The sequence below is a fragment of the Aphidius gifuensis genome, linkage group LG4, assembly GCF_014905175.1.
Source record: "Aphidius gifuensis isolate YNYX2018 linkage group LG4, ASM1490517v1, whole genome shotgun sequence".
Classification (NCBI taxonomy): domain Eukaryota; kingdom Metazoa; phylum Arthropoda; class Insecta; order Hymenoptera; family Braconidae; genus Aphidius; species Aphidius gifuensis.
Window position 1 is genome coordinate 3,472,465 of NC_057791.1, and position 16,063 is coordinate 3,488,527.

General features: G+C 27.3%; 1 protein-coding gene across 6 annotated transcripts in view; it reads right to left on the bottom strand.

The window, feature by feature from the left end:
- LOC122854552 overlaps positions 1–15,794 on the bottom strand; it is a 115,236-nt gene extending 99,442 nt beyond the window's left edge. For 5 of the 6 annotated variants that reach the window (XM_044155333.1, XM_044155330.1, XM_044155331.1 and 2 more), the window contains exons 1-2: positions 13,473–14,331; positions 724–4,852 (exon numbers count right to left, since the gene is read on the bottom strand). In XM_044155333.1, the coding sequence (XP_044011268.1) occupies positions 724–3,945 (3,222 nt within the window). In that variant the 5' untranslated portion in view covers positions 3,946–4,852; positions 13,473–14,331. Of the gene's footprint in view, positions 1–723; positions 4,853–13,472; positions 14,332–15,196 lie in introns of those variants that run through there. The other variant, XM_044155329.1, reaches the window with a different exon arrangement.
- Between the last annotated feature and the right edge of the window lie 269 nt (positions 15,795–16,063).

The window sequence follows — 16,063 nt, forward strand, 5'->3', positions numbered from 1 at the left end:
TTGACGGGATTTTTAAAATTTTTAATTTAATATTAGACTTTAGTGTCATTTATGATATTTTTTTAAATTATACAGATGCTCGCACATTTCTTTATAAAAAAAACTAACAGAAATTTTGAATATTTTTTTCTTATTGAGATAACAATGTAAAATTTCGTTGCCATAAAATCAACGAGCCGTAACTGTCAACTTTTTTTAGCCTTTCTGTCAGATCCGTAAACTCAGTAGTGAACTACGACACATTCTCAGTCCATTGCTGTACTATTCATGTTTAATTCATGATGGCTGCGCAACGCATTCACAATTCTCATTGCTTGAAAATTCATCTCTTTTCCTCTGCGTTGTTGTATATAATAATACTGTAACTAAAATTTAAACCGTAATTTTCCTGGTCATAGTACTATCCACAAAAGTAGACACAATAAAAATAATAGTCTAGTTACAATGAAGATAGTTATATTTAATCATTATGACAGATCACTAAAATTCAGAGAATTTTCTTTCTTATCATTGTTCTCGAAATAAATGTTTTAAAAATCGTACATTCTCCATGCTTTTTAATAATAAAAATAATAAATTCAGGTATTTTATTATTATAAAAACATGCTCAGTATTGAAATCTACAGACAGAAAATATTATTAAATCATAAATCAACTGTAAGCTTAAAAGTCAACAAAAAAAATAAGAAACATTTATTTTATTTCGCGTTTGTATCCTTTTACCTCTGCTTCGGGTGACTGCACAATAAGTGAAGTTCTCGGTGGTTTCTCTGGTGGGACTTTTTTTAGAGTACCTGAAAATGTAATTCCACTCATGGTTGTCGTTAAACAAGTATTACTGGGAAGCGTAGTTGTTGCTCCAGAAGATGAAACAGCATTATTCTCTGGCATATCAGTGGCTGCTGCTACTACAGCAGCTGCCTGGCATGCCAATCGATACTGCAACGAACCACGTTGTCCGTCACTTCTTTCGAACTGTGAGTTGCTTGGCAACGAAATTTGTGAAATTTCTGTTGTTTCATAGTGGATTCGAGGTGACAAATTATCCGATGTTAATGACTGACATAAAAGGCCTTGATAGCCAATGGGTGATAAATATGCATTAGTTGAACTCTTTTGATGATCAATTGATTTATCGTCAACTGACTCTAGAAAGTGATCGGGCAAAGTATTTATTAAATTTTTTTGTTGATACTCTGTAGCTTGTCTGAGGGTTTTTTCTGTTGCTTGGCGTTCTTGCAAGCACTGAAGACGTGTTTGTAAATCACTTTGTTGATGCTGAAATTGTGCAACTTGATCTAGAATTTGATTTTGATTTTGTAAACATTGAAGTCTTGCTTGTAGGTCACTCTGTTGTCGTTCAAATTGACTTAACTTTTCAGACAATATATCTAAATTTTGTTGATTCTGAAAGTGTTGTTGTTGCTGTTGTAATTGTTGTGATTCATTTTTATTTATATTTTCGGTTGATTGTTGTTCAATTGGTTGAGTGGCTTGAAGATTCTCATTTTGACTTTTGCTATGTGTGAGAAGACTAGATGATATATTATGACTTTTTTTATGACTATGTATAATATGATCATTTTGTTCATTTACTTTGACCATGTTATCTCCGAAATCAGTTACCACGGTCAACATCATTTTACCATCAAGCTTAGCCTCATTAAACGCTGGATATTGATTACATATATTAGGGCTTGCTCGGTGAGACTGTACAGTACTTACTGTCGGAACAAGATTAGTGACAGATCCGGTAATTGGTTGATCATCAAAATCTTTACGTGAAAGTTCCATTTGTTTGGTAAGGTCAGCACTGACATGACGCAAATGACGACGTTGTTCCATTATCGAGTTTTGCGTTATATTAGGAATTGGTTGAAATGCAACTTGAGGCAATCTATGATCTTTATTACGAAGCTCTTCAGTCATCACGTTTGTCCTAGCTCCTTGACGATCTTCAGACGAATTTCTTGATCTTGGACTGGTTGTAAAAACTGGACCTTGTTGCATTGCTTTTTCAATATCTTGGCGTTGCCTATGTTCTGCCCACATAGCCAGTTCTTGTCTTGTTTTATCAAAATGTTGATTAGGAAATGATGGGCTTTTTTGGGCAGCTCGTTCAGTCGAAGGATCACGAATTGTCATGAAAGGCATTGGTGATCGACGAACTTCTTCCATACGTTTTTGATCAATAGGCATTGGTGACCGTCTATGTTCTTCAAAATATTCAGATCGTCGGTTATCTGGAGGTATAATTGTACGTTGATTAGGACTAATATTTCCCCATTCTGGCTTACGCTCTTGAATGACTATACTTTTTCGGTTGTCTTGTCGACCATCAAATGGTACAGTAGCTACTCGAAGAACTGGTTCAACTCTTCTTTGATCATTATTATTTTCTGGCCATTTTTTTTCACCAGATGTCGGTGGTTTTCTTGCAGTCATTGTTACGTCTAATGTTTCTCCTGGAAATGTAAAAGTAATAGTGTCATTTCGTCTTTGAACGTTATTAGTCACGTCAACAGATATAGATTTTCGATGATCTAGGCGTGTGGCATACAAATTGCAATCTGAAGCTATATTTTCAGTTGTTTTTTCCTTTGAAATATTTTCGTCCTTAGATTCCACATAAAGACCATCTTGACGAGTTCGTGGAGTTTGATTAAGAGGATTTAGGAAAGTTTGATTTTCTTTATTATTTGTGCCTGGTAAATTTGTTGAAACGACATTCCCTTCTTGCGTTCCAGTTGACTCATATTTAACATTTGGAACAACTGGCTGCTGCATACTAGATGCATCAATACTAGCTGATTTTCTATGAGCTGAATCATGAGTAATTTTTGAGTTACCACGCGGTGGTACCATTGGTTTAGGTCCTCTAGCTCCAGAATTTCTTTCTGCAGAAGCAGCTACGTTTTGTGCAATTGGTTGAATTATTGGTTGAGCCTGATACTGAGTTATATCTTGAGAATATCTCTGTGTATTTGCTAACGGTTGCTGTGGTGGTACCTGCTGAGTAAATTGCTGGTTTGGATAAACCGTAATTGAATTATATGGCATGGGATTCATCACAGTTTGAGGAATTTGACTATATGAATATTGTGGTGGAGCAGTAAACTGCACGTAACCTTGTGTTGCCGATTGTTGAGGTGGTAAAACCATTCCAGAATGAAATGTTGGAGGTGATGGACTAGTTGATTGAGCTGGTACTTGAGAAGTATGTCGAACTGTGACATATCCACTACTTCCTCCGGTAAATACAGGATTGCTAACACTTTGTGCATGTGCATATAAAGATGAATCTCTGTATGTAACGTCTCTCGTGACATAGCCAGGTCTATCCCCATACTGTCCAGCTGACTGTTGTGTGTACATATGTGCCCTGACTTCATATGGACTACGAGTCAGTGGATATTGACTTGGATCAGACACGTATTCTGTTTGAAAATGAGGCTGCAACTGTACTGGGTGAATTTGTGTTACTGTTTGTGGCATATAAGAAGCACGTTCAATTGGTGTATTGTCATGTGAATATTGGGGCACTGGTACTTGATTAGTAAGTGACTGTCTATCCTCAGGTTGCCCAATCATTGACTGTCTTCGAGTGACTGTTGAATATAAGCCTGTTTGAGAAACCGAATAATCTGGATCTTGACACTGAGCATATGATTGTTGTTGTTGTTGTTGTTGTTGTTGTTGCTGTTGCTGAGAACGATTTGTCGATAACTGTTGAGTGTTTGTTTGATTTCTTTCTACTGATAAGCGTTCATAATCTACTGTTAAATTTTCAAAACCATTTGTCGAATCAGTTGATGTATCGACATTTTCAGTTCGTCCATTTTGGCATGTTTGTTTTGATACATCTGGTTTTTGGCTCACGTCCACTGGCTGATCAGTATTTTCACCTTGAGTGCCATTTCTTTCTCCTGAACCTGACTGTGACATTGTGGCCCCCACCGACGGTCTTCCGCCGATGTAGCCGAGTATTCGTCCCAATCCGCACACTGTGGAGGCTTATCCGTCTGTCAATTTAAATTGATTTTGACTACATAAACAATATTTTTTTTTTTTTACTTTTGTTCTTCTTATACTTCAAACTTGTTGGAGACAGTAAAATTACTTTTATCGAATTTTTTGTTATGTATATATTTGTTTACAATTTATTTTTCAAGTTACTTTTATTGACACATAACGTCACTTATTCTTCTTCCAACGAATTTACTGGCAGGATGAGATTTATAGAAAATACCTTTCACATTCATGAAGTAAATTGAATGTCTCATACTTTAAGAGTATAGTGCCAATTTATTGCGCGTCGATATTGGTTTATGACTGCAGAAATAAAAGTTTTTTTTATCTTTTTTAATATTTTATATTTTTGTTTGAATTGACTATAATTAAACAGGCAATATTATATACTCTTATATTATTATTTTAATCAATTGATAGTACAGCTACAATTTTATACTATATACTTTTTTTTTTTCTGTCAATATAATAAATTGGATATTTTCAATTCTAACATTTGCAGTTCATATGAATGTATTCAAAATTCAAACTTGCTTAATGAGATATTTTTTTGTATAAAAATTTTTCTAGAAAATTAGTAGGGTGGCAATAAAATTCCCTCGCTTTTCTATTATATATTTTTTATATCAATGTTATTCCACATTGATTTATTATACTGGGAGGTTGCTGAATAGATCTAGTTTTGTTCAATTTTACCATCAAAATATATTTATGTGCAGTGATTTGTATCAAGTATTCACAACGCAATGACAACCCTCAGTCGGTCTCGATCAGAATGCTTTCAATTAAAATCGAGGCTACATCCAAAAGCTTGAAGTTATATCTGTAAAATAACAAATGTACATGTTGCAAAGCTTGGCTTATTTACCATAATGTATTGGTGAATAAATTATTGTTAAACATTAAATTATAATCGTGTGACAACGTCAATCAGATATGCTATATTAAAATTAGAAAATTAACTTTTCATATCAACTAATTTATACACTATATATTTTTTTAAAACAAATGGAATCTGTAATCTCATATCGTAGATAATTATAATTCAAATCAAGTATATATATATTTATTTTTTTTTATTTATATGACATGAATAATTGAATAAATTTTAGTAAATAGTACATGATAGATTAAACGAATTAATAAAATAATATGTTATCTTATATGTTATTTGAACAATAAATATTTATTTATAAATATATATGTCACAGGAATTTCAACAATTCGTGTTGAATTTAATCAGACAAATATTAACTTCAACAATGTCAAATTTGTCAAATATTGTTTTTGAACGAGCAGCATATATTCTCTCAATTGACGAATAGTCGAAAATCCAATCAAATTGTATCAGCCTTCAGCTTAAATCTCAACTAATGACCGGAACCACTGATTAATTTGATTCTAATTATTCTGACGTCATAGCTATTCTGTTATTTATTGCAAATTGAATTTCGTCAGTACTCAAAGATATTTATATAAAATAAATACAACGACAAACAAAGCGACTAAACAAAAAAAAAAAAAAAATAAGATTTACCATTTTTGCATAAAAATAAAATTCATAGCAGTCTTTTGTTGTTCAATATATTTAAAAATAAAGAAAAACAGTAGTATAAAAACTTTATAAATAATTCATGTATCAAGAAAACTAAAAATTCAAGAATAAAAACAAGTTGTGACAATGGATTTCAAAGGAATCGGAAAACATACTGTTGTTCTCACACTCCTTCAACTGCAGTTGTATTTTTTTTCACCACAATTTTTGGGTCACAGTAATCGAGAAGAAAATTGAAGCATTTACTTGACAATGTTATAAACCAACTTTTATTTGTGTGCATTTGTCACAAAAGTTTTTGGTGAAAGTTCTCATTGAAACTTTTGATATTTGTATTTATTCTAACAATAGCAACCTTCTACTATACAAACAAAATTCTTTTTCATTATTTTAAGTTTAATAATTTTTTTTATTTTTCATTAAAAATTCTACAGTATATAACTTGGCTTGAAAGCAATTTCTGAGTTGTCCGAAAACTGAGGGGAAAAATAATTTTAATATTTTATTAATGTTGACTTGAATATTAATTTCTAGCTTATTCAACTAAAGCAATGAATATGTCAATTCTAATAAATATGAGTTTTCTAATTTTCATCAATATAAATTAATTTTAATTACAAAAACTTTTTGATATTTCGACAAATGAATCAATGTTTACGTTTGCAAAAATTAATTGATTCAGTGTTGGATAAATTTATCTGACACTTGATTATTAATTTTTCTAAAAATAGAATTTTAATTGATAATTAAATCCTATTTCTCCCAATAAATTCCCAAACTCATTAAGTTTGTATAGGAATGTTGATGATACTATTGATGCATAAAGCTGAACACTCATTAAATAATACTTGGTTGATTTGAATAATTTACAATTAAGTGAATTAACTCATAATACCTAACTGTTTTGTACACGTGACAAATTATTTTATTCCAATCAGTTTGTTAATACAAATATAAATATTATATATTAACAACATTGATAATAATAAATAATTTTAAAAAAATGTAAATTAATTAAAATTTGTTTAATTAAAAAATAGTTTTTAATATAGAAATTTTACGTTATTACAATAATTTACATTTTACCAAAGAAAACGTTAAAGCACCTTACAAATGAACACCCACAAATTTTCCGAGTTTTCTATTAACAAAGTTTTTTTATTTCTATATTTATATATACTTTATCATAACTTTTTCTTTGTCCATACTTGAAGAAATTCGCAAGATGCATTATTTTTAATGGAGAAAAAGTAAAAACCTCAAATTTTCTTTGTTTTTTTTTTTCTAAAAAAATAATGTGAAAAAGTCCAAACGATATAATGGAATATCCATTTATTTTTTATATTATTTTACAAGATTAAGAATTTTACTTTTCAAGTCAACAAAAAGTATGAATTGATTTGTTTTTTTGTTATTTTTTGTTTATTAAAAATTATGTTGATACGTTATGGTTGAATTGAGTCAACGAAAACACTCAAATGACATGTTTTTTAAATTGCTTCTCAAATGAATAATATTTTCATCTACAAAATGTACGATCAAATAACTTTTAAACATCCCTAAATTATACTGTAACGAAAACTCTTATTATGGAATATTTTGCAAATATTACAGCTATATTTAAATTTTGTTTTTTCAATGAAACTATTTGAACTTTTCACACAGTTATGTCGATTAATCATACAGCAAGATAAAAGCAGTCGTATATTTTATGAACGAGAAAAATAAACTTTATGTCAAAACATAAATTATAATAGTCCTCACAGTAAACATATACATTTGCAAAAGTTGTTGAAGCTAGTTTCGATTATATGTATGATAAAAATTTTGTTTACAAGTTAAAAGATAAAAAATATTTATAAATATTATTATGCATTTAATAATTTAGTATATACATTATGTCATTTTTCTCACAAACAAATACAAATCAATAAATGATTTTGATAAGAAAGGAAAAAAAAAGTTATTGTAGAATCATAATGATACATCAAGTACCATCTGTACCATCAGACTGACATTTACAATATAAAATTCTCTTGGGTAAAAAAGTTAAAAAGTCCCAGAAGAATAACACTGTTGACAGTTGGGATTAAATTAATCATGGTCATTCAAGCTTCAAATAACAAATTATAAACTTTATTTTTACATAAATTTCAAAATTATATTTGAATAAATATGTTTAGATTTTAAAAAGTCATTTAAACATTTATATATACTTAAATTTTTTGAAAACAACTCACTTGTTTAATAACTTTTCTTTACTTCATAGTGCTTTTATCTCATTTTTTTTTTATTTTTCCTATTTTTAAAACATATAATTTTTAAAGAATGAGAGTGCAGTTTGCTCGTGACATGAAAGAATATTATTACAAGCGTTTTTGAATGTTAAAAATTCGATAATTGCAGTACGTCTTGACAGGTATTGATTCGAGAAAAAAAACCTCATGTATATTTTAAATAAATATATTTTTTTTTTAATGTAGGACTCATACAAAAAATAAAAAAATTCATATAGGTTTTATTTTATCAAAAAATAAATAAATAAAATCAGCTTGCTTCATGCCAAATTTTTTCATGTAGCATAGAGGTATGTTATTTTTTTTCGGTTAGACTTTTTGATTTTTTTACCATGTCAATTACTGTGGGTTACCATCGCACTTGGAAGCATTCCACTTTTGACTTTTTTTTTTTTTTTTTGGAGGGTTTTAATACATTCAACGAGAGAAATACGAACGTGCAGTGAATTTTCGATACACTACTTATAAACTAGATGCTCAAACACTCAACCTACTACAACATCAACTGTACCGATATAAAAAAAAAAAAAACTGTATAAGTGTCGTTCTACTTTATTTTTTTTTTTTCAATTTCTTAACAATCTCACAATTTATTTTATATAAAATATACATATTTTTTTTTCTCAATTTATAAAATTCATTATCGGAAAATAATAACAGGCTTTGAGATTGTAGTATTTATTATGATGAAAAATAATTAATAAATAATTATGTACTTTATTTATTAATTTATTTTTCTTTTTGTATAAATATAAAAAATGATTAATGATGGCCAAGGTACCGAGAGGAAAAACCAGCATGAGCTCAGTAGCTTTTAGGGTGCCATTAAAATTGGCCCAAGACAGATAAATTAATTATTAAACTCTAGACAATTTGTCACAATTATTTACAACTCAAAAAAATTTACAATATCATAATTATACCAATGGCTTATTATTTTTTTTTTTTTTTTAACAAAGTTTCAAACAAACCACAACTGTACTACCCTATCTAAATGTTTTCAATTTAACAACCACACAGCATTGGGAAATTAGTTTGATATTTAATTATAAACTTATAAACACTGTATTTATTCCCCAGAGATAATATATATAACTATTTGTATAATATCTATGATACAAACAACACATATGTTAATTCAAAATTTATTGTTATTCGTTATATATAAAAAAAAAAAAAAAAAACAAACAGAGTGTCAAGCATGATAATTCCATAGAATAATTAATGCAATTAACGACAGCTCTAAATATATCAATTTTAATTTTCTAAAAGACAATAATACATAAATATAAATATAATTAATAATTTCAAATTATAAAATTAATTTTTGAATATTTTAGAGAATAACAATTAATATACAACAATAAATTTTAAGCATGAACAATATTTTACATTGTGTGATAAAAAAAACAAAATAAAAATTTTTTATTTATTAATTTATTTATTGGATATACATCGGAACTTGTTTCCGTATTGTGGTAAATCGAAAATCGATGAATCCATTGTTTCCAATGATGATGTTTTTAGAGAGAGAAATGTCTATCTAGTTGTCTAAAATCATATAAATATTTTATTTTGATTAATCTATCTGATGTTCATTGAATTTATCAAATCTATATTTTTATTATTGAAATATTTTTATATAAATAATACAACATCTTTTTTCTTTTTTTTCAATTCAAAGTAAACTTGAACGTAATAAATTGGGGGATTTAAATTCAATTTATATTTATATTTTATAGAAGATATTTAACTTTTATTAAATTGTAGAATAAAATTTCTTATAATTAAACAAAGTTTTTCATCATGAAAAAGTTAAACTAACAAACTTTTATGATTTCTTTTCGTCAAACGAGACAATAAAGTCTATTACTTTAATTTTATCATTATTATCAATTTTCTATGCCCATATATATTTGTCCTTATTCAATATTATTTTCTGTCTTACTCACTTTACCAATCTTTGGCTAACGGCCACATTATATACGTATATATATTTACAAAATGGCCTTTTGTACATCACCTTCAGCAGGCTGTCGTATTCAAGAGTGACAAAAGACAAAAGAGAAAGAGACAAGGTTACTGTGGTTACTGCTTACTTCAATTTTAACTATACATAGAAAGTACATATATACATACAAAATTGCTACTTCATTTCCTTGAAACTGTCAAACCGATATGAAGAAACTTCCACCAATGTGGAACTCGCTTTGTCAAATTTGCTTATCACATTGATTCAGGCAAAACTCAAATTAAATAAAAGAAACATTAAAATGAAAAAACAAAAAAACAAATGAGAATAAACTTGTAGTAGTTTTTTTTTTTCATTTAAAATATCTGATTCAATTAAAATCATAGATAAATAGAAATGTTTAATTAATTGAATATCACTTTGAGCAATCAGCTAATGTACTTGCTATAAATACAACAAATTAAAATGATTTAGTGTAGAATAGAAATAATGAAACCCGATAACAAGTTAGGTTTAATATTCAGTCAGGCAAATATCATTTAAATTATTTATTCAATGGACTTATTGTTAAAATTTACAAACCAAATGATAAAAAAAAAATTAAATTAGAATTTAGTTTAGATTTATATTATTTTAAAATTATAATCTTGATTAAATGTCATTTGGTTATTTTTTTATAAAAAAAGCTTTATCTAAAAATAAAAAATAAATAAAATTTTAAAGCTGTAGAATAAAATACAATTCTATATGGCAAAGCTTTTGTCTTTTCTACCTTTGTAAAAAAAATTTAATTTTATAATTGATTTGTATGAATATCAAGGTTGGATTTAGTCAGTCAGTGAAATTAATTTAGCACAGATATCACTCATCAGTGGTTATCTGGAAAATTCACGAGAACATAGTAAACTGAATACACAATCGCATCAATGAGTCCAAGCAACAAAACAGTTTACCTTTATTCCCCCATCAAATTCAGTCAGATATGTTCATAAATCTGTGAATATATTTATAATCCATGCATTAAATCTCAAACTCAGTCATCCGTATAATTATTATAAAATTTATACACTAAAATAAAATTAGAAAAAATAAAAAAATAATTTCCATTTATATTTAATGACAAAATAAACTCGGCCACGAGATAATATAATATTATTTTAATAACCAACCCGTACAAGCTATGACGATGAAGAATATTTTAATGATATTTTTATAATATTAATAAAATAATTAAAATTAGTTTATTAATTAATTTTCAAACTCGGAAAAAATAATTATTGTAATCATTAAAAAAACAGATAATATTTGTACAAACTGATATTTATTCGTGACAAATATTTCACTCTAATATCAGGCTATGTAAACAAAAATCAACAGTAACCAATAAATTGCATGAGGTATATATAAACGATACATATAATATCAATTAATTAATTTTCAATCAGTAAATATTAATTATAACACTACAAAAGAAATTTGTAATAATTTTTCTTTTTTAAAATTGATTAATATTGCTAATGAAAACACTGGATATTTGATATTAAAATATGAAAATTAATTGTTTTCATTTAATTTAATGTAAACTAAAAAATATTTGTGGTGTAATAAAAATCAATGTTCAAATAAACGAGAATGGCATATATCTATAAACCAACGATCGATTAACACATAAATTCGAGAATAAAATGAGATAAAAATAAAAAAATGATTTGATTTTTTTTTACTCCATAAACTCATTCTCTTTCGGTCTGAATACAAATCAATTATATGCTTTTTTTTGATATGATAAATAAATAAATTACACGATGAATGACTGGGATAAAGCTCAATTCAAAAAAAAAAAAAATATTCTGCGTATTTTTTTGTAAATTAGGATGGGTCAAGTAGATGACCAAATAACTAAAACTCACTGTAAGCTCATATTTTATTTTTTTGTTCAATTTTTTTTTTATGTTCTATATACTTTGCTCCCTTTTTTTTCGAACAAATATATTTTTGTTAAAGGCTCGTGGAAGAAAAGGTCATTTCATTGTTCAAATTACATGTGAAAAAAAAAAAAAATATAATAATACGAACAAGTTAACAATAGGATTTTCGCTGATCGACATACGGATTTTCAATATATATTATCAGAATGGCTTAAAATTTCAAAAACTCTCGAACCATTTGAATTTACTTGTTTTTTATTTTTTTCAATTTTTGTTTTTTTTTTTTTTATTGACTAATAATTTTATTTTCTTTCTATTATTATTTTCATTAATAATAAAATGAACTTTTATCACAAATGAAAATAAAAAATGACCCAACTTTTCGTTCTTTTTTTATTTTCTTTTCCAATAACCTGTCACGTCCATATGATATTTCTATATATATATAATTGCCTCTTTAAGATCAGTGAAATTACAAAAGCTAAAAAAAAAAAAATATTACAAGCGAGCTTTTAATCGTGACATTTATTTTGATAAATAAAATTAAATTTATATGTATTAAATGTAATATATGTTTACATAAAAACATGAGTGAATTGTTTGAGTATAATTATTTCGGATAATTTAATAAATCACGACTTTGTAAATAATTAATTTAGTGATCATGTTAACAAGAGAATATTTATTAATTTCATTTTCATTATGCAGATACTTGTGGAAAATATAATATTTAGTTAATTAAAACATGTGTTTCTGATGAATCTTGTAATCTTGAAAAAGACAAATTCATCTCGAGAATAAATTACTCTGTTGAATTTCATCGTGAATGTTTAGAGGATATATCAAATTTTAAATACAATAATATTTCGGATGATTATGAAATTTAATTTCTCTCAGTATGTCTGTTGCAGAATACTAAGGACTTTATAGAAATAAATTGACTAGAATATATTTTGTTATCAATCACTGTGTCTATTTAAATTTATTAACAAGACCTCGTTTATAATAAAATTATGATGATGGATTAATTTCATTCACCAAAATTACTTGTAAAAAGTTTGATGGAGTTGAATAACAGACCCAAAGTTAGACAAAAAGGACTAGAGTTAAATAAACAGTCCCAAAAATAAATAAAACTTTTTGAAGACCGTTGGAGTGTTCAAAATCAGGTAGAAGTTTTTAAGAAAATACAAACCCAACTGAAAGGACGCTCAGAATATTTTATTAACATCAATTTTCTCTCTACCACTAGTTTTATCCTATTAACAAGTTTACCGTTTGATCCAACAAACACCCGACTTTTTTAAAAATTGAATATTACAAATTATAACTTTTAAACGTCATTTGACGTCCAAGAATATTGATTGAACGAAATTTAAAATAAATATATAATTAATTTGAAAAAATTAAGGAAATATATGTATATATATATTTTCAAGAGATTACAGATTCCATTTTAAACTGGATATGTAAATTAACAGGGAAAATTTCAATCGTATTTTTTGCATATCAAAGGACCCTTAACATGAGTTTCTGCATACACATAAAACAGATTGATTTATCGATTAAAAAGGTTAAGGGTATTGGCCTACAAGTCTGAATGACGGTCACACTGTGACAAGTTTGCCTCGTGTATCAGCCAACAAGTCAATATTATCAATTATTTAATCAATTATCTATTTTTTTCTTACCTTTTAATTTCATATATATATCCTTGAAAAAAAAATAAAAATAATCTCAATGAAAATAATAATTAAAAAACACTAAATTTTCACTTTACAATTTTTTCTTTTTTTTGTCATTTGATATTTTTCATCGTTTGACAATTTGCTTAATAATATTGCAACAATTTCACGTGTTTTATTTTTTTTTCTTACATAAAAATGTTGATTTCCCAAAGGAACATTTGCATAATTTTTTTGTCACTTGTAAAACAGTAAAAATGGTAAAAAAAAAAAACCAATTTTAACACTTTGATGTTATATGTTATTTATTTTTCAAAAGGTGTCACTAAATATATCCAACTCTCTTCTGGCAGCTGTTGTAATTCATAAAATTTATATCTTCAAATTATAAAAAAGCACCTTTTTTCTTCTTTTCGTAATCAATACAGGCGTATACTCAAATTTGATGTTTTTATTATAGATTTAATTATATTTAAATAAACTTTCAATATATCAATTCCTTAATTCTTTTTATCTTCAATTCCGACAATGTCATCAATAAACTTTCACGTTTAACTTTCACATCTGTAATATTAATTTTTTTTCACGATAAAAAATTTAGCACAAATAGCATGTGTTGTATTATTGTGTATGTGTACTTGTGTATATTTTACAAACTGTGTAATATTGACTCTGTACTGACACTCGGTTATTCAGTTAGTGCAAACATTCCTATCATTCCGTACACGTTCCTCCCGCGCCGACTCGCGTGCTCGCCCATCATCAGTTTCAATAGACACGAGGTTCCAAGAAACATGATCAAGTGTCAAATCGTGAGGTAGACAAGCAAGCAAGTCTTTTATTATAAAATGAATAAATAAATAAACTAAAAACATTAAATAATCATTCAACACAAATTGTTAAACAATTTTATATAAAATAAATCAAAATCAATCACTTTTAAATGACACTGAAAATAATAATAAATAAATAAAGACATATCTCGTCGTCTTGACGTTATAGACACAAGGGTAAACGCCCTTTTTACTCATCTCCCGCCCCAAAATTTATACTACCAAGAATATTTACATTTTCATGTTAGCTATATATAAAATACTACCTCACTGAAACCATGCAGGTATTTTAACTTTGTTGTTAAATAAATTCCAATAATATATAGAATAAACTCTTTACAAAATATTATTATTATTATTATTATTATTATTATTATTAATTGCCAAAGGGGGTTTGTGAGATTGAAAAAAAAAGGCTGGGTTGCAGAAAAAATAAAATAAAAATAGTTAAAAAAAAACACTGGGAGACATGCACTCACAAAATATGACAATTACGAGTATAAAGAAAAAAAGAAAGAGAAAAAAAAAAAATTCACAAAATCACAATTACAGTCACGTGTATACAAAAAGAAAAAAAACTTTTATTTAATATTTTTAATTTTCTTTTTTAACTCGATATTATTACACTTAAATATATTCGAATAAAAAACCACTTTATATATATTTTTTTTTTATTCATTAGAAATAGAGAACAAAAAAAAAAAATATCACTAAATGACATAAATGCAAAAGAAAAAAAATATTAATAATAGATTTATTTAAAAAACAAAAATGAATTTTTGTTTTGATTTTTATAAAAACAATACGTATGTATGTAAAATAAATATTTATAAATATTTAAATGTGTTGTGTTAATAATTAAAAACGAGATAAAAATATAAGAAAAAAACCGTTCACCTTCTGTTGGTGATTCGTTTTAGCAGGGGCAGCGTTACGGCGCCTTAACGTCGTGGCGCGGGGTGAACGCACGACTTGTGGACGAACCACCCTCAGTTGCCTATAACCCACCACTACTATAACCCACCATTACTACCACTACAATACACCAATGTAGACATGGATTTTCACATAGTTAAAGAGTAACAAAGATAGAATACACATGCATATATGTATCGACGCAAACGTCGACGCAAAAGAACGCGAGGGTGCAACCCATACTAAAAACATCATCATAGCAGTTGTTCTCTCCTCGGCGCAAGCTTACTTTTTTTTACATATATATGACACTAAAATATATATGTGTAGATGGAGTCTAGGTAGATGAGTGTAACTAGGCAGCCACCCATTTTTTTCGTTATGTACCTTTCTCTTGAAAGTAAAAAATTCAAGAAATTTCTAGCGAAAATTATATAAATAAAATAGAAATAAACGTTTTACATTGTCGAATATTATATACAACAAAATATTTTACATATTTTTTTGTATTTAAAAGTCAGTGTGTATCTGAACTCTAGGGTAGATACAAATATTCGTGTTGAAGGGTTAAATTTTAACTGAATACAAGTGTATGACACAGAAAGTTCAAGATGAGAAATTGAAAAAAATAAAAAAAAAAAGTCTTTTTGTATATTGGGTGGTTGCGATACTTGCGCTACTGAGCTTTAAGCGGTAGAAAGACGAAACCCAACATCCAACGATCGAATCTTCTCTCATGAGAGGGGATGTAAAAAAGAGATGTGTATATACATTTTACCAGAACCAACGATAGACCTGTTTCGCCAATGATTACTATAGAGTTTTTGAATAACAAAATAATAATATACA